The sequence below is a fragment of the Carettochelys insculpta genome, chromosome 16 (assembly GCF_033958435.1).
Source record: "Carettochelys insculpta isolate YL-2023 chromosome 16, ASM3395843v1, whole genome shotgun sequence".
In the NCBI taxonomy this organism is placed as follows: Eukaryota; Metazoa; Chordata; order Testudines; family Carettochelyidae; genus Carettochelys; species Carettochelys insculpta.
This window is the reverse complement of record NC_134152.1, coordinates 33,263,301-33,287,205: the sequence shown is the minus strand read 5'-3', so window position 1 is coordinate 33,287,205 and position 23,905 is coordinate 33,263,301. Positions and strand designations below refer to the sequence as shown.

The 23,905-nt window shown below is 40.9% G+C and overlaps 1 protein-coding gene across 3 annotated transcripts; it reads right to left on the bottom strand.

Annotated features, from left to right (window-relative positions):
- Window positions 1-2,057: 2,057 nt before the first annotated feature.
- PRPSAP2 (phosphoribosyl pyrophosphate synthetase associated protein 2) lies at window positions 2,058-23,617 on the bottom strand. Of its 3 annotated transcripts, none has more exons than XM_075010340.1 (12): window positions 23,481-23,617; window positions 20,586-20,705; window positions 19,400-19,551; window positions 17,560-17,612; window positions 16,785-16,851; window positions 15,611-15,783; window positions 14,416-14,531; window positions 11,043-11,098; window positions 6,155-6,303; window positions 5,242-5,312; window positions 3,674-3,820; window positions 2,058-2,711 (listed from the first exon to the last, which is right to left on the bottom strand). In XM_075010340.1, exons 3-12 carry the CDS (start codon window positions 19,516-19,518, stop codon window positions 2,553-2,555), a joined length of 1,110 nt encoding a protein of 369 aa, XP_074866441.1. In that variant the 5' UTR covers window positions 19,519-19,551; window positions 20,586-20,705; window positions 23,481-23,617; the 3' UTR covers window positions 2,058-2,552. The 3 variants fall into 3 exon arrangements, with proteins under 3 accessions (XP_074866441.1, XP_074866443.1, XP_074866444.1); XM_075010342.1 differs by lacking the exon at window positions 23,481-23,617 and adding an exon at window positions 23,313-23,469; XM_075010343.1 differs by lacking the exon at window positions 20,586-20,705 and having other exon boundaries at window positions 23,481-23,579.
- Window positions 23,618-23,905: the final 288 nt, after the last annotated feature.

Genomic DNA, 23,905 nt, shown 5'->3' with positions numbered 1-23,905 from the left:
GGGCATTTTCGAGTAACTTCTGTAAATGTTTGAATGCATACTCTTCCTGTACTATATTTTAACTAGCCAAAGCCTTGCTGGCAAATTACTATATAACCTGCATTAACATGCTTGGAGGCCATGTAAGTGTTACTACATCACCTCAGTGTAAGTAATAACACAACCAACTTGCTTAATAATCTATTTTTGTTAAACTATAACATAGGTACAATGCTATATTTTGACATTTGCCACATATTACTGGACAGAAAATATCAAAAATTAAGTTTGGAAATGACAGCTTTACAAAAGATAGCTCGCAGGGTTATCATTATGTACAGCAATATTTGAGAAATGGATTTCCAAGTTTAAAAGCAAATAGAATTTGGATTTATACTGCATCTTATTTATGCAAAGTATCTTACAAGGCAAAGGGTACAGGTTAAACCTCCCTAATCCAGACATCTCTGAAAAAAAATGAGAAATGTGTGCTTTCGGAAGTGGGGTTTCCTTTCGAAGGAACCCCATCTACATGGCTGTTTTGCATTTCGAAAACAGCACTTCTGGAACAGTGAATGGCCACCATTATGCAAACAAGGCACTGGATAAGATAATTAGCATATCGTTTGCATTTTCATTGGCAGCATTTGCATACCCCTTTCGAAAGGGAGGGGCAGAGTAGACATGGCCAAAAAGAGTACTCTGCAAATAAATGGTTCCAGATTGATCTAATGAAGCAAGTGTGAAAAATACACACTTGGGTAATGCATGTTAAGGAAGGCCAAGACTTCCAAGATACAAACAGGTTGATTGACAGCAAGACATGGGGCAGAAATTGAGACCATGACAGTAACGCACATTATTTATTATAGACAAACCCTGTCTACTTGTCTGCAAAGTGCCTCGCACACCTCTGGTGCCACATACAAATATGCACTTTTGGCCCTCTATAGTGTAGTGCAACAGTCCAACCAAAAAGTATTATATTTTGTTTCCTTCCTCCCCATCCCCTTTGCTCTTTTACAGTAAAGCAACAACAATATAAAGCCAATTACCAACCATAGGCTACATCTACACTCAGCAATCTTTCAAAAGAAGTCCTTCCAGAATCTCTTCTGAAAGAGAGCATCCACACACACAAAAGCAGCTCAAAAGAGTGATCTGCTCTTTTGAAAGAGAGCATGCACACAGACCACTCTTTCAAAAGAATCAGCCACAGATCAAAAAATCCAGCGCCATGAGAACTGCTCTTTCAAAAAAGATAAAGAGCCCACAGAGCGTCTACACACGCTTTCTTTCAAAAGAAGCTTTTGAAAGAAGGTGTTCTTCCTGAAAAGGGAGTGGAAGAGCACATTCAATTTAACTTGTGTGTGTAGACACTTTGCTGGATACTTCAAAAGAGCCCCTTCAAACTTGCTAGGATAGACGCAGCCATAACATTTATGTACGCGGTGAATCTCCCTGGTCCAGCACCCTTGGCACCTGACCAGTTCTGAACCACAGAATTTCCCAGCCCAAGAGAGGTCAATGCCGACCCCTTTGCTCCTGCTGGGTGGGGAGAGCTGCACTCCAGTGACACCAAAGGGGCTGGCTTTGACTTGAGCAGGAACAAAGAGAGGGCATTTGAGTGAAGAAAAAGGGTGGTCGTGGAGCCCCATGTCTGGGGAGCCAGGAGCACAGCCCCACAGTTGTGGGGCAGCGCTCCTGGTCTCCAGGCTCCTGAGTCACCCTTCCTCCTCCCGTGAGCGAGTGACACCCCCTGCCCCCAACCCAGCTCTTTTCCCTCTCTCCCTGGGCTTGAACATCTCAAATGAGCTATTTGTGCTGCTCTAGAAGGGTAGGAGCTGTTGGGCATGTGGCCCATGGAGCTTTTCTCCATTAGTGCTCCAGCCCACAAGCACTGCCAAGATGCCAGACCACAGATACTGCAAGATGAGGGAAATCCAGATTACAGAGGTCCAACCTGCATTAGTAAAACAAATGTACCAAACCCTACAACTTCGTCCAACATCACTATGCCCTCAAACGGCAATTTTTGATGAGCACACTTTAAAATGCAAATAACTGAATAAAACAAGTTCACACAAAACAAATCTTTATTCCTTGCTGCAGAAAATAAATACAGGTGCATATTTCATATGCTTTCTATAAAAGCACTCCTACAAAATGTCACTTAACTGCATACAACAATACAACCTTTTTGGCTTTTAAAATGTAAATATTATACAGTTGTTTCATTTTATCAACTTTTTAAAGCACTTGTAGCAAGCAGCTTTGGAAAAGGAATGTTCAGTTTGAGCTAAATTCTTGCCTCAAGTGTTTGTTTTCCATATATAGTGCAACTAACCTAAAAGCAACTAGAATTTCTTTTTCTTTTTGGAAAACATTTGTCCTTTTCGAAAACTGCAAAGAAACATAGCTCTTGAAAACTGGTCTAACTTCAAATTTAAACCAAGAAAAACAACAACAAAAAATGACTCAGTTGAAATATGAAAGTAAGCATGATGCTTCACAGCTTGTTTTCTGTATGCTTCCAGTTTGGCCCTTGGTATTTTCTTTACAGTAAAGAGAGATTAATCATCTAGTCCTATATTTCTGAAAAGGTATGACATGGATTCCCCATTATGGATTCTGCGAATGGCTTCTGAGAGGATCATACTGATATCCACTGTCTTAATTTTAGGACACTGGAGTTTCTGTATTTCATGTGGAATGGTGTTGGTTACAACAACCTAGAGAGAGAAAGAGAAAGAGAAACTATCACAGTAGAAATCAACTCCCTGATTTTTTTCTCCTCCATTTCTGATCTACACCCCAACATGTTAGAGTCTGAAAAGGCACAATCTGCCATCCAAATCCCAAACAAGCTAACTGGTTGATGGAAACAGGATCTCTAGTTTATTGACAGGATTCTAGCCTTGTGAAAGGTTATACATTACTGTTGACACCTACTTATGGATGCTAAAGAAACAGCCCTTCCTTGCTTTCATCCTGTCAAACATGCACAAGAGGATCCACTATTAACCATTCTTCACTTAAAATCTCCCTATATTGGCAATTCCTTACCTAGGCTCTTAGTATATGATGCACCCATCACTAAAGTATTCATGATGACTTGGGGGAAAAAAAAAAGGAGTAATTATGTATTTAAAAACCTTAATCTGTACTGAAAAATGAAGCCAGGAACAAATAGCCATACTATTGTTTCTGTAATTCATAATTAATATTGTAATTACAGACTGAACCTCTCTATTCTGGCACTCTCTCATCTGGCAATATCCATAATTCAACATTACTTTAGTTAACCAGACGACCACTTATCATGGGTGCGGCCAAGTTTCAGATGGTCCCATAAAATCTGTTTACATCCACCAGTCCTGGCTCTCTGTGTTCTGTGTTGTTATTTAGCTATAATTTACCCCTAATTGTCTTCTAAGAGCCCAGTAAGCAATGATGTGTTGGTAAAGCTGCTAGACAATATTAATCTCCTGTGGTTGAGCAAATTCTCTTGTTCAGCCTGGTCAGGTCTTGAGGGTGCTAGACTAGAGAGGTTCAGTGTGTAGTAATAATCCACATTAAAAATTTTAGGAACCAAGCCAGTGGGGATTTTAAAACTGGATGAAGCTGCTGAAATATTTTCATCACTTTCATCTGTTTCTGAACTTTATAGCTAGCCCATTCCGCCCCAACTTACTTCATCAATAGCAGACTCTTCTATCAACCTGGGAGCATCTGAAGACAAGAGGCCATGAGTCGCCATTACAAAAATTTTATACGCTCCCCTTTCCTTTAGAGTCTCTGCAGCAGCAAGAAAGCTGTCAACATCATCTATAATATCATCCTACCAAAATAAGAGAAAGACAATGAAGACTCTACACTTACAGGCTACGCAACAGAGACACACACATCTAGTGTAATTATACTGGTGTCAAGGCAGTAAATTTCTCAAGGTCATCAGTCTACATACAAACTACATTATTAATGTATAGATAGTAACTCTTCCTATCCTACATGGGGACTTAAGGAACAGAGTGTGGGAGGGGAGAATTGCTAAGGCTCCAAACATGACACCAAAGACTCTTCTATAGAAAGTTACTTCAACGTGGCTGGCAGCATGCTAACGAGGCGCTGAATATTCATTTCAGCACCTAATTAGTATTCTTCAATTTGGCTACTAGTATGGCCATTTTGAAGTTTTGGCCAAGTGTGGCCACAGCCCTTTTGTGCAGCCTTCTCAGTGTCTATTAACTGTGGAAGAGCATTTGTAACCTGCCCTTTTTTCTTCAGTCTGCCCTCCCCAACACATTGACATATTCCTAGCATGTAACAGAGGAGCAAGGACTGGATTAACTGGTCAGTTTCAGAAGTTACCAGAATTTTTTAATTGGTAAATTCTCCTGGACATTTAAATAACTTAAATAATTCAAGTGGAAAGAAAATTAAAATGAATGGTCTTAAATGCAATTTTTCCATTAAGGCTGAAGTAGCTTGACGTTTTGCTCAAACTGAGGCACTATACATTATTATCCAACTATTCTAAGCACAAGGCTTCAGAGAAATTCAATATATTTTAGCAACATCTTCTGCTCAATTATCTCTAAGTGCTTTGCTAATCTCAAATAACTGCTCTACTCCTGCAAAGTAAGCTGCTAAACTTGTTTTTATAGAAGGGGCACAAAAATATTAGGTTCATAATCAAGGAGTCTTATCCCGCAATTTCAGTTTCTGTCCGTTAATAGAGCCTATCAAGTGGTATTAGGAAAACTCAGAGGTAGTCTACATGTCTTCCTTATGTGCTTGTAATGCCTGTGCTCGAGCAAACACGCAAACAATTTGTAATTTTGCATTAGTTAAAAAAAAGTTTTAAACGTCAAATGCCAGCAACTCAGCATTTTACAATGACCCTTCAACTAAATACTGACAAGATTTGTAGAAGGTCATTTCAAGCATATTATAAAGAGAGAGAAATAGTGTGATGGACTTTTTTAAAAAAATATGTTGTTTTCAAAAGATTTTACTTACATTTGGGAACTAGGACGTTAATTTTTGAGGCTGAAAAACCAAAACTGGCACTTCCACTGGATTCTTGCCCTGTGTACCCTTGAAGACTAGAGTGACCCCAAGTCAGGAGACTGACTATTTTAGCTTAGATACAGCAGGAAAACCGTCAAAATTAGGCCTACTTTAAAGAACATCCACAAATACAAACACATATTCCTAAAATCAAAGCTATCAGAATTTTGATCCAAAACAGTCACTCACCACAATGATGGCTATTCTTCCTCCTACATCACCAACAACTGTGATGGGTGGTTTTTCCTTTGGAATCAGCACTGATTAAAGAATAAAAAAGGTAAAAAATTACATGCTAATATGAATGCAGAAATTCTTGATGTGCACTGGTCACGGTTTCTAATTTTTTCCATAGATAAAAGCAAAGCAGCAACTGTCTCCATCATCACTGCTCTGATTACCTGGGCAGCAGAGTTTCATGCACAAGGCACGGCGTCTTTTCACACAGGATATTAACTATAAATACTTTGACCTGACCCTGCAAATTACTCCACATGTGCAACCACCTGCACACAGCCTCTCTGAACTTGATAGAGCTCCAGATGAGCACAGGGATCTGCCCAGAAAGGGACTTGCGGGAATGGTGCTTTAACAGCCATGCTTTCTACCTGCTAACCCAAGCTATTAAGTCTTGTATGTAGTGTAATTTGTACAGTGAAATCTAAGAATACTGTGCTGACATTCAGTTTCTAGGGAAGAGCTTCAATTTGTGCACTCAACAATGGTGAAAAACACATAGAAAAAAAGTTACTTTTCTGCACCGTAAATGTTATTCTTTGAAATGTGTTGGCGACTTTGTCATTCCACTGTGGAGGTGCATGTGTGACCAATATACCAGAATCAGAAACTTTTGCCAGCAGTGCCACTAAGTAGTACCTGTGTCCCTACTGTCCTTCTTCTCAGCGCCAAAAGCATAAAGGGGATGGGGCTACCACCTCCCTTTCCATTCCTTTGTATCCTTACCCATCTAGTATGCAAAGAACTGAGGAATGGAGGGTTTATTGCAATTCTTTACTAGCATATTTCTGACAACCATTCCTTTCTAAAATCTTTAGGTAAAAAAACCCAATATATCATCAGTTACACACACAAACTTACTTACTGGGCATCTCCAAACTGGGATGAATAGCAGCTACACTTTTGGCTGTAGGTGGTGAATGTCGACCATCCACCAGGTCAGATTCAGCATCTTGAGCTTCTCCATGAATCACAGCTATTCCTAACCTCAAGCGCTCTGCAAATGACTGTGCCCTGCAGGAAAGAATATATTAAAGTTAAAATAAAATAACACAAAACACTCACCACAAGCCTATTTTTCCATTTGAAAATAGAGGAAAAACTGAATGATTCCTACAACTGAGGGAAAGCAAGCAAGAGCTTCTTCTAGAAGACACCTTCTCATCACTTAGTTTGGAAATGTCTGACAGTTCTGAAAGCATGTGCAATGGTCTTGCTGAAGTGTTTCAAGCTTTGACAAGTAACAGGACAAGTGTTAATCAAGCAGTTCAGACAACCATCTTACTTCTTGCATCAATCAGCTGCAACATGAATTAGATTATTGCCATATTTTCTTTTACTTCTCTTCAGGCATGAATTAAAGGGCCACACAGCCATGACCCAATTCACTCATTTCTAATCCAGATGGAGCCAGAGATCTTGGGTTTTAAAACGGTCACTGGTCTCTCAGTCTCACTGTGTTTGTAATAGTGGTCCACAAATGACTACAGTAGATCCAAGACTTCAGACTAACTTGCATTCCCTTGGCAAAAACTTTTTCAAAAGGGAATAAATAAAATAAATAGAACATCTTATAATTAAGTATATAAACACTAGAGGTGGTCTAAATGGGACAGAATATCCTAGATAATCTGGTTTGCAACAATGGATACCCTACAGGAATAATAAAACTCAAGTCATCATCTACTTAACCAATTGCCAGATCACTTGTCCTCAGTCAAGACCTAAACTTACAAAAAGAAACACAAATCCCTTACCAAACATGTTTTTCTGTTGTAATCTGAAATTATGTAAAGCGCCAATATCAAGTAATTTAGGGTACAAATTTAGCTTTCAATGTTATTTTAACATGCCAGTGACTACAGGTTGAACCTCACTAATCCATAACACTCTTGTCCAGAAAAATCTGTAATCTGGCATGATTTTAGTTAGCCGGACGACCACTTATCATTGGTATGGCCAAATGTTCCAGGGTCGCATAAAACTTGTTTATGGTCACCAGTCCTGGCTCTCAGTGTTCTGAGCTATTATTTAGCTGTCATTTACCCCTAAATGTCTTTTAAGCGCCCAGTAAGCAGTGAAAGTATTGGTAATGTGCTAGAAAATATTGACCTCCCATGGTCCAGCAAACTCTCTCATCCAGCACCAATCAGGTATCAAGGGTGCCAGATGAGAGAGGTTCAACCTGCATTTGACTGCTTAAGGGAAGAAAAGATGGGAGGTACTATGCTTCCTGCAGTGAGTGGAGGAAGACAGCAAGCAAAAAACTAGTTTCATTGTGCAAGTGAAGTGCAACAAGTAAGTAGTCAGCATCATTGGACAAGTTTAGTGAGACTTAACAGTCTTTCACTTAATCTATGGCGTTAAAGGGTTTTTAAATACATATTTAACTACAGTGCATTTTTATTCCAACCAGCTGCTTTTTCAATTTAAAATAATCCAATTTAAAACAAGAGTTTTACCAAGTTCCACCGGTAAAATCAGGACTTTAGACTAAGCTGAATAAAGCTCAGGTTATATGCAAAATGACTTTTACCTGAATTTTGCAATGATACCAGAAACTGAACCAACATTCTGAATTACAACAGAATAAGCCAGCTCCTGTCACAGATATGAATTCAAAAGAAAGACTGTTTGAGGCTGACATTTGCCTTCTTTGGTTACTTTCCAAGAGTTTATCTTCCCTGCCCAAACCATTTATTTTCTTGAAGAACATTTTAGCTTTCTCAGGTTTACAAATGATTACTGAAAATAGTTACAGGAACCAACATTCTGGCTAAGAGCTGCCTTCAATGTTTCCTATGCCATACTATTTAGGTGAAATTTTCAGCCAGAGATGCAAATATAAAAACAGAAGTACCTGCCACCCCTCACATTTTCCTGTGGAAATCTATTAATTTTGCATTTAGGTTTTCTATTTCCACACACAATTACTTGACATGAATAAGCAAATGTAAGGAGTTATATCTTTATCTTTGGATGTTATATATAGATGTATCCCAGTAATATAGCTAGGGAATGGGGAAGAGGATGCAAGCACCCACACAGGAACTAGCTGTCTCAAGAGGAGCAAAAAGTCAGAAAACCTATCCTTCAACACCAGCTCCTGGAGCTAGTCAGCTCAAGATTAAAAATGCAACATCTACCTTCTTAATGAGTACAGCTAGTGTACTCCACCTTCTTACCCAAGAGCTTGGAAAAACCTTGTTCTTCCTTGATGCGCAATACCTACAGGAGCTCCCAAAAGAGAAAGATTGATCTCCCTAGCCTCCAACAAGAAGCAATCAGTGACAAACAGGTATACTGAAGCCTCATGAAATACTAAGGGATCACTATCCTCATCACCAAAATGCAAGCAATCCTGAAATGGAAAGCCAAAGACCATATACCACTTCACAAGAAAAAATAATCTTTTATCCAATTGTATTGTTACAGTTTCACAAGTTTAGGTGCATACTTATGATCCAGATACTTACAGCATCAAATCGATACCAGAAACAGAATATTTAGTACAGATTCCACCTCCCTCATAGAGCAAACTCAGGACCTGACTAGTCCCGGATGAGGGAATTTGCTGGATGAAGGGTGGTCCCCCACTGTGACCGCCTAGTTTGCTGCCATCTCCTCTTTCTCCCTTCCCCACTCCCAACAACTCCAGCTGCAGAGGCCTCTTACCTCCTTCCTGGACCTTGGCCCCTGCTGGGATGACTCTGACCTGGCCACCCTGGTCTGCCAGCCATGGAGATTGCTCCAGCCTGGCTAGCCTACCAGACCTAGCCCAGGTCCTGCGGATGCCAGTTCCAAGGCCACGTGGTGCCAGGTCAGTCCCAACTGGGTTGGCAGCATGGCCCCTGAGGCTGGAAGCCAGCTATGGCACAGGCTGGACTACCAGCGCAGTCCCAGTGCTGTGAAGACCGGCTGTAATGTGGGCTGGGCTGCTGCTTCTGGCCCCACGGAGATCAGGGCAGCCCCAGCCCAGCTGTGAGCATGGTCCCACATGTCCAGGCAATGGGTGCGGCCCTGGCTCCACAGAGGTTGGCTGTGCCTCTGGCCAGGGACACAAGGTCTGCTGGGCTCCCCTGCCCAAGGCAGACAGGCTTTCTGTTCTAAATTCCCATCCCAGCGTCTCTGGTCCAGTAACATCCATGGTCCTTCCAGACCATGGGTGTTGTGGGACGAGAGAATTCCGGTTTTGGGAGTTTAAACCTGTATTTCACAGTGTCCATGGACCGTTATGTATGTTTCAGTACAAGCAATAAGGAGCTATGTCCAGAACGGTACCCTAACTTAGACACCCTAACATTTAAATCAAAAAGATTACTATTAAGAGTACGCAGATAACAGCTTATATGAAACACAGTAACACTCAAAAGTTGAACTGCAAGACATGAAAGCAATTGGGGGCCAGCATGATACTTTTTTTTTTAAATAGAAGCTGTTTATGAATTAAGTGTATCTGCTTACATAAGCATTTGTCACAAAGGCAGATTAAAAAGGCATTTAATACAAATAGTGCAATATTTAGTTCATGTGAAGAATAGTGCTAAATTTAAAAAAACATGAAATAGCTTTTCCTAGTACACTGCTATCAGAAACTGTTCAAACTGGTAACAAAACAATCCATTCCTACTAACAATGTCATAATACCTGATGTGAAAGTCTAGGTAACACTGCCATAAGTATTTAGTTGTGATTGTAGAAAAGCCACCATTAATTCTTAAACTATCACTCAACTCCTTATCAGATTCTGAAAGGAGTGAAATTCCATCTGAGGGCAAAGGAATAAACAGACAAACAAACAAAACCAGGAATCAACAATGAACACATTAACGTGGTACAAAACTAATCTCTATAAGAAGAGAAAGTTTGTCCTAGACTCAGCACACGTCAGCCAGACTAGAGTTATGAAGTCTCTATAGTTAGGATTTGGACAGTCACCTTCTATATCATGATCACATCGAGCAAACATTTTAGCCCACCGGAGCTGTCATATTTGTCTTGTCATTGTTCTTCATACATAGTTGAAATTTTATACAACAGACATCCCTGAATACTTTTGGAATGCTAAGCACTCTTTGTTCTTCTGTTGCTGGATTTACTTTTTTGTAAGTCCAATTTTTAAAAGACCGTCTGCAAACAGCAATAAAGTTATAACAAAACTGGAAGAGACTGAAGGCAATATCTTAAATATTACAACAAAGGTATTGAAATAGTAACAGTAAAAGTAAATCAGAATGTAGGGGAACAGTTTTAGCTGCCCATACTTCAGCAATCAGAACAATATTTCAGTATTTACCAGAAGATGGAGAAATTATGTTTTTAGACTGCCAGTCTTGACGGAGTTGCTTTATTTTACTACTATGTTTTAACTAATCCTCTTTATGTTAACTTCAAGTTCCACACGAGGGCAAAGATTCAGATGTAATAAACAACACTGTATTTCTATGCATTCATAAACACACACATTAGTAAAACAAACTTCTGTAGCTACACTGAAAACTAGTCAGAGGCCACAATGATTTCCCAAATATTCCATGTCCACCTGAACCCAATGTTAACTACACAGTTCTGTAAACTATTAACACCAGCAATACTGACTATTGAAACAATATGAAAAGTTTCATGTATAAATAAATCAGTCATCGGAGTCCTTTCTTTTTGGCTTCATTTCATATGCCAGTGAACTTAATGCTAAAATCAAGAACTATGTTAGATGCCTATTGCTTGCTGCAGTTAGAGAAGATCTTACTCACCTCTTTGCAGATGCAGGTGATTTGGCCACAATCACAGCATTCCTGTAATCTGGGATCTGCAGCAAACAGAGATCATCTGTGTCATATCTTTTTTATGAATTTAAGATGATTATCTGCTACATATAATTTTACATTTTTAAAATTAAAAAACCTCTCAAATATTAAATACTTCATGCTTAAGCAAAGAGCCCTAGTTTTGAATGCCTGATTCTACAACTTTAAAAATGTTTTTAAGGTGTAATTTCCTACATTTTTAAAAAACAAACTGAATTCCATCACTTGGTATCATACTAATATCTAACAGGAGTGGAACATTTAGGTCCACTGCACAGACCAACACCACTTGATCGAACAGAATAGCTAATGACAGACTACTGCTGCTATCTTATGTAGTCCAGTGTTAAAGGGGAAGAGGGAATTTTAACCAGAGGGTTTCAAAGTTTTGTTGACAACAGAGAAAAGGTAAGACTCAGGAATCTATTTCAGCTACTGCAGGGGACTGTGATCTAGAAGTCACAAATTCTTCTGCTCACTTCTCCCAAGCATGACTACTTTAACCTCCCAGTCATGTCTCTTCTCTACCTTTGGCTTCTCATTCAAGTTCTCCACACTTAACCAATCCCAGATCTGCCCATTACACTCTCTCTTCCCCCTCTCCTCACATTCTGCTCTCCACCTCCAAAGGCTCCCACCTCAAGTTCCATGTCTAATCTGAGTATTTAAAAAAAAACAACCCAACAACCCATGACTCCTTGTTCCAATATGTTTGCTCAGCCAGTCCCAGTTGTGCCCCCAGACTCTGCCTTTTTTTAAACTGTTTCTTCCACCGCCCCCTTTCTACTGGTTCTGGATTTTAATCTGCTCCCCTGCTGCCTCCAAAATTTCATTTCCCCTTCTCCCCGTTGAGTCCTCCCTCCCCAGTGTCCTTGACCTAATTTACTCTCCCCACTCATCAAATTCAGCTGTTTTCCCCCTACACATTCAAAACAGCTTCCTCCTCCATTATGCCTGGCCCAATGGGAAAAAAGAGTCAGGGATGTTCCTGTTCCACAGTTCAGGTGCTTGGACACATTAGCAGGGAAAGTTCTCAGTCCCAAGCTAGAACATGCCCAGTGCAAAGAGAATGTTTATAGAATTTAGCCAGTAAAATCTAAGACGCCTCTACTAATTATATAATTTTATATTATATATAATTTTCAAAGGCTTATATCTTAGCCAAATGTGGGTAGATTTTCAAGGCATAGCAAAAGGCACCTTCCTGACACCAAGACCACCCCTTGCCACATGTCAAATCCCTGCTCCAAAGCATGCTGTGCGAGATAAAAGGAATCAAGATTTTAATATGGACAAAACAACGTATTTTTCCCCAGGCTCGTTTCTGAAACAACCGACCCATTTTGGATAAAAACTTCAAAATTATTTGGCTTAAAGCAGACACCCAGCATGGAAAACGTTAACCCAAATAGATAAATCTGGCAAAGTTCCAAGCAACAAGAGGCAGGGTCTTCCAACAAGAAGCACCAACCAACATTAACAATAGGGCTGGGTCTACACGTGCCCCTTCCTTTCGAAAGGGGCATGTTAATGAGCAGGTTCAAAATATGCTAATGAGGTGCTGCAATGAATATGCAGCACCTCATTAGCATAATGCCAGCCGCAGTGATTCAAAAGTGCAGCTTTTCGAATCGCAAGCTGCCCGTGGAGACGGGACCTTCCGAAAGGATCCCCCCCAGGTTTTGAAAGCCCTTCTTCCAAACACCAGATATTCATTGCAGTGCCTCATTAGCATATTTTGAACCTGCTCATTAACATACCCCTTTCAAAAGGAAGGGGCACGTGTAGACCCAGCCTAGATGAAGCTGTTAGCCCTGCTACAATACAAGAAACATGAGCAGAAAAAGAGAGTGTGAAAGTTCCTCCTCCCCTTCTGCCTTCACCACTGTAAGTTTGCTCCTTTATAGGTCTTGTAAAATTAGACAGGCCATATTGAAGAAGCATACAATACAAGGTATGGACAAGATAGGGCATGTCCTTTAACATATTGAAGACTCTACTTCTGATCAAACAGAACTGTCCCACTTTTAACTGCCTAATTTAAGTCTTCAAAGGTAATTTCCATTACTCAGTTCATGCAAAAGCTAAGGGAACAACCAGGACCTGCCAAACAATGCTCTTCAAAACTTAAAATATGGGTACTGGCAACTCCTGGCACCAGAGAGTTATGTTAAGTCACTAACACCTCATGTGTAAACTCTACAGTGTATAGAGGTGATATCAAATGTTCATTAAATAAGCATACTTAGACAAATACACAAACAAGAAGTTCATAAAATCCTTATGCCACATAGGATCCAACCAGCTGGGTATTTTGGGGTGACAAAGCTCCAATTTTATCTTCAATTCTTATAAAATCTGTCTGGGAAATTATCAAGAAACCGGCAACAACAGCTCACAACCTTTACAATCTGAGTAATGGTTTAACTTCTTTGTAAATAATCTCCAGTTTTATCAAGTTGAACTTGTTTCACACTATTCAATACATCCCATTAGAGATACCAACAAACATTTAGCAGGCTTTAGCATTCAAAGTACAGGAGATCCTGAGCATTTTCAGTAACATGAAAGGCAGAATATGTATTAAATTCTTACTGTCAGCATTACATGGCAAAAGTGAAACAGGGGTATGCCAAACTTCCAAGAATGTGCAGATGAGTTTTATACTACTGCCCTCTTATCCAGAGATCATATTCTAAGGCCAAGCATATAAAACCATATGACCATTGGCTGAGAAACAACCACTGCCCTAAAATTGCCAAGTTTCTCACTTCTGCTTAACAATATGTCAAAACAAATTTGCATCATGGAGTGTTTGGTACAAAGGAAAGCTATACCTAAAGAAAACAATCCTTTAGGTTGAAGAATGCCTCCATTGAACAGGTAGCTGTGTGCTTTAGGAAGGGGAAGCATTCATGTTCTTCCAATCATCAGGCATTAGCCACTGACAGCAGAATGTCACAGTGAATATTTCTCTCAAAACAACACCTCACATCCACAAGCCTCAGCACTTCTTCATTTAAACACTGGCATAATACTTTATACATTTTCACTTTCAGAATTAAAGATCCCTATTCCTAACTTTCCATGTTGGTGTCCACAGAGTGGGAAGAATGCTGATGCCAAGAATAGGAAGAATAAAAACTTTCAAAACGCCCTCCCCAAAAGGAGATCCTTCCTCTTTTCTACAGACTTTTTAAAAATTACTGAATTTTACAGTGTCTTTACTGATGTTCTACCGCCGCCAACAAATATAGAGACAACCTGAAATACAATATTGAAATGACAACTCTCATACACATTAGTAGACCTTGCTCACCTCTTCTTGAATGTACTGAAGTAAGAATGGAGATGCTCTCAAATTATCAACTGGAATATTAAAGAACCCCTGTATTTCCTTCTGATGTAAATCCATGGTAATAAGGTGAGTTAGACCTTTGAAAAGAGAGTAACACCTAAAAGCCACTGTATAAAAAACAAGCAGCACAAACCTAGATATTAGCTGTAGATACCAAATTTACTCCTCCTGTAGTTTTCACTAATGGTTGTTCAGAACATGAAGATTCTGTTATACTAGAAGAAAATATTATAATTTTTATTGTAGTATACATGGCATATAAATTTCCCATTAAGGTATATGGGGTATCAAATAAATGATTACTTTGCCTTTCTTTGGTACCTTTTAACAAAGCCCTCACGCTAATCTACAAAACTTAACTAAATTTCCAAACATCATACATATCACACATCAAAATACATACAAGTATCATACATAAGTGCCACATTCTTTCCACATTTGAAGAAACTAAGGCAAAAGTTATGTCATTTGTCAAAGGTCACACAATAAGACTGTGACTGTCACTCAGAACTCCTTGCCCACAATCCCAAATTCTAATTTCTCCCACACTTCTTCCTACGTGATGAGAATCAACATTTTAATTAAAACTACAAGATCAAACAGCACAATTACACAGCTTATCTATGAAGTGTTCATTATAACCATCAACATGCTCCAAGAACAGGTGCCATTGGAAACAGTAGGCAAGTAGCTGCTCTGGAGGAATCAGGAGTGTTTATTCCATATCTCAGATGCCACCTTAGAAGTAAACACTGTAGATGTAAGTGCGATCACTCAATAGATAGGTAAGAAAGAAAGTGATAGAAATACAACTGCCCTAGGAAGAGTAGAGGCCCATCAGCAGCATAACTGCAAAGGAACCCCACCTTCCACTATAGTAAGAATTCCAGCAGATTTATCACACCGACTCAGCTTGACACAGATTCTACTGTGTACATTACAGAGGCATGCTCATTTTAAAACAGCATTTCATTCAGCACTTTGTACTGCTTTTAGGTTGGATTTTCCTCTCAAGGGTTTAAAATTTCCTCTTGCTAAAAATCCTTATAGCTCTTTCTTATTAAAGTTCCCAGTTTAATGCACGCAGCTGTCTAGAAATTAAATGACATCATAGGTCATCATGTCCTCATTATTTCACAACATCCTGCATTCTTACCAGCTTTGCACATCATCGAAGCCAGTAATTTAGAGACAATGGAGCCCCTTTTCCTCATCTTGCACTGCTTGCTGTATGGGAAGTAGGGAACCACTCCAATAATGCTTTTGGCACAGGAAGTTTTACAAGCATACACCATGATCAGGAGTTCCATGATCGTAGTATTCACATCCCTGGAATGAGAAGTTTCTAGTTCTGTATCCACACACAAATATCCTAAAGCTGAATTCAATATCTATATCTGCTTCAAGGGACTTCATCTCATTGAAGAAAAAAGGGCAACTGAAATACTCCCATGAGGAATCCAAATATGCACCCCCATAAGACTAGTGCATTGACATACTATTTTAATTTCTCACTAGGACTATACTTGATTATTTCTTCTCCTACTGCCCATTCACCAACCTCTTCATTTAGAAAGACATTTTCAGGACCCTGCCAGAAAAACACGTTGCTGGAATAAGGCCTACATTGTAATTTGTCTCCAACATCTTTGCACCACAAAAATTGAGTAAATATATTTTCACTATGGACAGGACTAACAGTTTTAGATTCCTATAGTATAGTCTTCTACTGTTTTGGCCAACTGTAGGTCCTAGTCAACATCAGGCTTTAAACATCTCTCCTCTGTCTCAAGATTGAGTGGTATACGTTAACACGGAAGGACGGAGTATCAGGTAAACCAGTCCCATCATTTCTGCTGCTGTCAGAAACCACAAGGACTCCCCTGCATTTGTAGAACTCTGTATGTTCTTAAGAACATACAATTAAGTTGTTATGTTGCTTAACGAGTCGCAGAAGCCATTTACTTTGAAGAGAGTGCTGCTGTATTTAAAACCAGTACGTGGTGCTGCACTCAGAGTAGCCGATCACAAGATTTTAAAAAGAATGCTGTAAGGAACAGAGTGTACATGGCAAAAGAATGCAGAAACCCATAATGCAAAATCCAAATTCATCTGAATATGAACAAAGTAAATAGTCAGACTATAAAAATATCCCCCACAAACACACTTCCTAAATCACAGAGCCAACTGGCTCACCTACGAATCTCTCGTATGTATAACAAAGAAAATGGAAGACAAAAGAATTCTTAAAGATAAACCATATTTAGATAAGAATGTATTCTAAAGAAACTAGAATAGTTTATTTAGAATATGTATTAGTTGGTACTCACTTTGAGACTGTCTGGATGATAAAGACATCTTTTCCTCGCACAGACTCTTGAATCTGAACCCTTGTTTCTGTCAGTAAGAAATATACAAAATTTAAGAAACATACAAGTAACTCTGCAACTTTATCATACTCTCTAAACAAATCTAAAAAATAAATAATTTCTCCATCTTCAAACTGAAAGAGAATAGCTTTATATTGAAGACAATAAGCATGGTCAGTTTTACAGATCTGTGTGCATTAGTTGCATGACTCCCATTAGTGATAATGGGAGTCATGTGGTAAGTTACCATAGGAAGACTTGAAACTGTATCCTTCTAGATTTAAGGAAGGTGATGATGGTGGCAACATGCATGAACCTTCTGATAGATAACATTGTACCCTGACAAAACCAGCATTTAATGAGGATGAAGAAACAATATTAAAAAAAACTAACTGGAGAGAGACAACATATGAAAGTTATGTGACAGATGTATGCTAGCGATTACACAGATAAACAGCAAGAAGTCCTGGGGCACCTTATATAAGGTGCCCCAGGACGACTTGTTTTCGAAGAGACAGATTAACTCGGCTGCCCCTCTGATAGATAAACAGGTCGTCTGGAAGAGTGACAGTCTTCAAAAGGCAAGAGAAGAGGTGACAGAACACATATGAGAGTACACAGAACATGAGAAAGTGGTGTTTCTCCTTTTCTGTAAATAAATTATAAGGAGGGTTAAGTAATACACTATCTCCCACAGAGGCAGAACAAGAGGCTTATTAAACCATTAAATGCTCACCTCTGTTTGGCTCTTGATAAACCTGAACTTTGCCCATCTCTACCCCCAGGCGTCTAAAGAAAAAGAAAAGCAAAAATCAGTACATTACCCCAAAGGGAACCAGAACAAAGAAGCAGCCTAACCCAATGCTCGTAATACTGTACAAATCACAAGACAATTTTTTTACTGTGAGATTTCTCACAAATCTACATATTGCCAGAGTTACACTGAAGATTAATCTAAGCCTGTCCACAAATAAAAACCAATGTAAAAAATGAAGAACATTATAATAATTCAAATCTATACAAGAAGGTACTCATCATCATGTACACGGGGTCACTGATGTGCAGTAGGCTTTACGAGAATGAGTTTAAATAGGTCCTTTCTCAGGGAAATTTCCAATCAAGATTAGAAAATAAGTGAAATGAGGACAAAAGCAGACAAAGCTGTAATAAATTCTGAAGGTTAAACTTTGGTTTAATCTGTATTAGCCCAGAAAGACCAATTATTAAATGGGAAATAATAGCATGAATGATGCACAAATATCCCTGTGGTGTCCAATATGCTCGCCGTTCATCGCATGTGTGGAACTGGACACTGCAGTGTGGCAAAATGCAGCTCCTTAGAGCTGCACACATGGCACACACTCTGCCTGCTCTGCGCACACGTCCCACCACTTGGTGTGACAAGCGTGTGGGGGCAGTGACGACAGCTCCAGCCTGGAGCCACGTGGCTCCTGTGGCCTCGGTGCAGCCCTGGCAACTGCGGCCAGACGCAACTTGCACAGCTCCTGTTGCGGCACAACTCGCATGGCCCAGCGGCAGTGGGCGCTCTGTTGAGTCACCAGCAGTTTGTGCGTGGGGCTTGGGGTGCCAGGCTCTGAGGGAGGGGAGAGGGGACTGTGACAATCCTTAAATTTCTACTGGACAACAATGCTATATGCAAATTTCTAAAAGACTGCTATAAACCTATGGTTATGAAGTATGATACAGATATATACAAAACATAAGCTATTAGTGCCCCTTATAACTAAAACCCTCCACATCTAAATCCACTTGTACTGAGCAGAAAGGACAAACCTTGATAAGTAAGTCACAGTACATATAGAAAGCAAAAACAATACATTTTTCTACACATAGGATTATTTAACACTATCCAAACAAAAAACACTGTAAATATGGCTCCCAAACAGTATTAATGTAGTCTTTCATGGGCTGCAAATGAACACGTAGTGTTAAAACATTTCCTTTGTTATTTGGCAAATGAATTACATAGTGAGTAAGTTACTTGATGTGTTCAAAATTCAACTACTGTAAAGATTTTAGGTGAGGTATTGACACTGACTGCCTATCTGAAATTGTGTTCTCTAATTTGCACGTTTCATTGTAATGAATAAAAAGCTTGTCAGAGTCTATACTATCCTACATGTAGTTGTTAAATTATCTGGATGCCAGGGCAAGGTGGTCCAGCAAGAAACCTCTCCCAGCTTGCTACACCAAGCCTCACAGTTAACCCCTTTACTACATGTACTATATTACCATCTGCCACAGGGCAGGGCACAGGTCCTTAAATTAGCAAAACCTAGTCTATTAAAAAGTTCTTTAAAATGATCATTTAAAACAGACATCTACAATATTTATTTTCAGAGCTGCAAGATTAGCTGATTAGGCACAAGAATTTATTGTACTGACTGTGTACCTTTTAGACAACTCTATTCTTTCAAACAACTGTGCAGGTTTACCAAGTAACATTACATAATATTCTTAATATGCTGCCTACTGATCTCTACTCCCATCCCATCTGCACCAGCTTCCTCCACTGCTGTGATGGCAGCAAAGGCTAATCAATGGACATTACTTACTCAGCAATTCTCCTTGACAGTTCCATGCATGATGAATTAGAATTAGCTGAAAACAGCACCAGCCCACCCTTTGTTATATTCATGATGGTTCCTATTTCATCTGGTGCCACACAAAACATCAAAACCTACTTCGTCTTTCCACTTCTAAAATACTGCAAAGAAAATGAAAGACATATTAAGCATTGCAATGTTTACTGGAGAAACAAGTTTCCTGTGAATATGGGCAGCAGACTAACATCCTCCTGTAACCTCACACAAAATTGTTTAGTTAAAAACAAAGTAAGAACAATACTAGAAAGATATAATCCTAACAACATTATTTTGTGCTAGATGAGCTAATATTAAGCTTTTAAAAGATTAGGGCACTAAAAGTGCACCCAGCAACAAAACATAAAGGGAATGAAGCCTGTCTTCTCCACTTTTTCTTGTCCTCAGCAGTCATACAGCATCCAGTAGAAGGGCACCTAGTCCCATCAGATCATGTCACAAATTCTACATAGTTTTAATGGTAACTTCCTCAATTTACATCTGACAGGGCAGACTGTTTGCCTACATTTTCAATCCACTTACCTAATTAATTTTCTGCCACTGTCAAGCTGGGAGAAAAGTCATATGATTTTGCCAAAACGACACCATCAAACTGGTGGGATGACAGTGATTAGAATAGAGGAGTTTCCAATTCTGTGCTAAATTCCCTATAAGCCTCTATAGCAATAATACTCAGACCTCAGTCATTTAGAAGCCAAATAAGTAGTCAATGCTATGCAAAACAGTCACAATATTTGGAATCTATTGTTTCGTTTTAGGGAGAAAGTACTGTATTCTCACAACAAAATGATTGACCAAGCATTATTTTATCAGTTAGTTAATAACACAGTGAAGGCATCCTGACTGCTTGAGAACTTAGGTTAGTTTATAATTACATCACACAGGCCATGTCTACACTATCCCAAAACTTCAAAATGGCCATGCGAAGTTCACTAATGAAGCGCTGAAATACATTTTCAGCACCTCATTAGAATGCCGGCAGCCGCGGCACTTCAAAATTGCCGTTAAGAATAAGGGGATTTTGAAGTTGGTGGGGTCCTTTCGAAAAGGACCCCCGTCTGGACAAGCCAGCTCTATAGTTACATTCCATACAAGTATTGTATATGTCCCCTTGTTTTCCAATAAACTATAAACTTACAAATAAGGGTTGAACTTAAGGAAAAGTTCAGTAAAGTTGGCAGATGTAACTAACGCTCTCTTGTACAATATATCCACAGGGTCATGTAGCGGTTGTCATTCTTCCACACTAAAATTGCTCCTATGGAAAAACCACAGAGAAGAACATTGAGGAGAAAACGTAGACACACTTACTCAGTAAAGGCACTAACTAATCAATCACATCAGGGCTTCTCAATCCTCTCTACTTCTGAATTCTCATTTTCATGCCACAAGGGAATAGAACACTTAAGTGAGCATATCATACCGAACTGCAGCCACCATTGTAGACATATGGTAAGTCCCATCTTATTTAACAAAGCACTAAAAACACAGCAAGTTATTTTTGAGATATTAAAAATACACCCTAAACGTGTATTTCAATATTGCTCATGGAACTGAATGCATTAATGTCAGCAGCATAACTCAAAGCATGGTAAACAAAAGAAGTTAACTTAAGTCACAATCTCCATCTCATACCCTACCACCAGTGTTTCCCAAACAGAGATCTAGCAAAGGTACAGAATCCATGTTAGTACTGTGAGCGCACCCTCTCATTATTTATTATTAGTTTACTGCCACAGGACTTCTTGTTTTCCTCTTATTATGTACTCTGAAATAGCGTCTACAAAAAAAGACTGTATTAGTCATAGTTATGGAAGCAGTTGCCGGATTCAACACTGGTTGTATTAAAACTGTTTTACCAGCATTTGCAACTAGACACTCTTCTTACTCAGTTTGTCCAAAATGCAGAAGCTATAACCAGCTCATCAGCAGCTGACAGTCAAGAAAATGGGTATTTCCTACACATGAAATATGCCAACACTGCGCAGCATTCTGCTCAGTGCATGGGAATCAAAAACTGGTTCATATTACCCCAGAAACTTTTGAGAGAGAGAGGCTGAAAGAGGAGGAACAGACCCTAGGAATATGCCTCAATTCTAACCTGAAAAAAAAAAATAGTGCAGATAGTAAGACAGATCAGACTCCAGGCAGTGTTCCCTATAAGCTGTGCATATATGCAGCTGCTCAAAAGAAATTAATATGATACTAAATTGATTAGCAGAGCACCCACAGTTAGGTTTTGTGTTTCTAGTTGTGGTGCATATTCGTACATGCCTAAGTACACATAAAAATGTATTCCACACATGGATGAAAAGATGAGAGGGGCCATTGACCTCAGACCCTTTTAATTATTGCCCTCAGTGGAGTCCATCTACAAGAAAGGCTATCAGACTATGTTTCCACTATCATTTTTGCCAGTACAACCTGTGTCCCTCTCAGTGATATAACTTACACTGACAAAGCACTGACAGGGAGATAGCCCTGCTAGTCTGTATTCTACCAAAACAAAAAAAGCAGTCATCTAGGACTTTATTTCGTTAGTCTTTAAAGTGCTACATGGCTGCTTTTTTTGTTTTGACAAAGCACTGGTGTGGACAGTGCTATGTTGACAGTTGCATGACAGGCTGGGGATTCTCTTTAAAAGTTAACCTAAAATAATAAAGCTTAATATTTGTGTAATACTTTTCTAATCTTGTCCATGTTCTAAGTTGTTATCCACTCTTCATAAACACGGAAATTTGCAGAGAAGGTAAGTGATTTTCCCCCAGTTGATGAATTCCTAGCTTCCAATTTATTGTTCAGATCACATCTCACTTTTTAATAAGATAGGAACATTCTCATAAATTATTCTGAACCTCCAGTTTTACAGTTTGGAGCATCAATGAGTAAAGCTGGCCTCAAAACAAGTGCATATCTATGCACATACCTAACCCCATGGCTCTGTCTGAACTGACCTTTTCTCAAGCCCGATGCAAACTCTGAGAAACATTTTCCCAGGAGGTTGTCTTCCCAGCACCATTATGCCCTCCTTCCCTCCCCAAGCCTCCAATTTCTATTGTGTTGCTTTGACTATGAAGTCACATACTACCACAGCCAATCAGATACACAAAGAAAATAACATGGTTGGACTGAGTGTGCCTGAAAACTGGCCCCAAATCACAACAGATTCAAGATCCGTAGGATTTCAGGGCCCTCTGATGGATAGAAATGAATGGAGACAGAAAACCGCCATACATCTCACAGCTCCTACTTCATTAAGAGATAAGGCATTGTCAGGGCATCACGGCGCCTACAGAAAATGCTAGACAGAGACAATGTCCCACTCCCACCTCACCCCCACCCCCGAGGAAGACTGAAGACTTACCCCTCCTCCCCACCCCACATTTGGGACTACGCATAGTACAGCACAGCCCCAAGGAAACGGCTGGGATGGGGAAACCCTCGTGTACCAACACACAACCAAAGTCCCTTCCCCGGAGAACTGACCGTTTGTTTCCCACGCTAGCAAAGCAAAGCAAAGGACAGGGAAAGCAAACTCCCCCCCTCGCCCCCCAGGGCTCCCCCTGCCCCATCTCCCACGCGGGGCGGGGGGGGCGGCACAGGACAAGGATGATGAACTCACCACCCTCGCACTCCTCCTACGGGGGTGGGGATGAACCCATCCCCCACCTTACAACCTTTGAGGCTGGGGGAAGGGGGAGAAAACCAGCAACGAACCCACCCCCCACCCCACCTTCCCTGAGGCTGGGGGGGGGGGGGGGAGGGGAGGGTTGACCCATCCCCCACCCCACCTTGCCCTGAGGTTGGGGGAGGGGAACCACGGCCCCATCCCCCGGCACGGCCCTTCGCCGCTCGGGATTCCCACCTCTGCTAGGCGGGGCGCGGCAATGGCGGCCCTCCTGCGCCGGGGGCCGAGAGCAGCCGCCCGGCCGCTCCCGAGCGATGGGGAGCGCCGCCGGGCTGGAGGGTGGAGACGTCAGGCCGGAGCGAGCGCGCCCCCAGGCAGAGGCGGCGGCGTGGCCGAGCACCTCACCTGCCGTTCAGCGCCGCTCCGGGCCCCGGGGAAGGCGGCGGCGGCCCGGCCGGCCAGCGGAGGGTGGGGAGGAGGCGGCGACGGCGGCTTCGCTCTGCCCCTCGGCGTCCGGCAGCAAAATGGCGGCGCCAAGCGGGGGGAGGGGCGGGGGCAGCCGCGAGGCGCATCGGAGCCCTCCCCCCCCGCCACTCTTTTCAGTGCTCCCCTGTGAGGGCCCCCGCCACTCTCCTCAGCCCCCCTCAGTGCTCCCCTGTGAGCGCCCCCCGCCACTCTCCTCAGCCCCCCTCAGTGCTCCCCGCTCAGCGCCCCCCGCCACTCTCCTCAGCCCCCCTCAGTGCTCCCCGCTCAGCGCCCCCCGCCACTCTCCTCAGCCCCCCTCAGTGCTGCCCGCTCAGCGCCCCCCGCCACTCTCCTCAGCGCCCCTC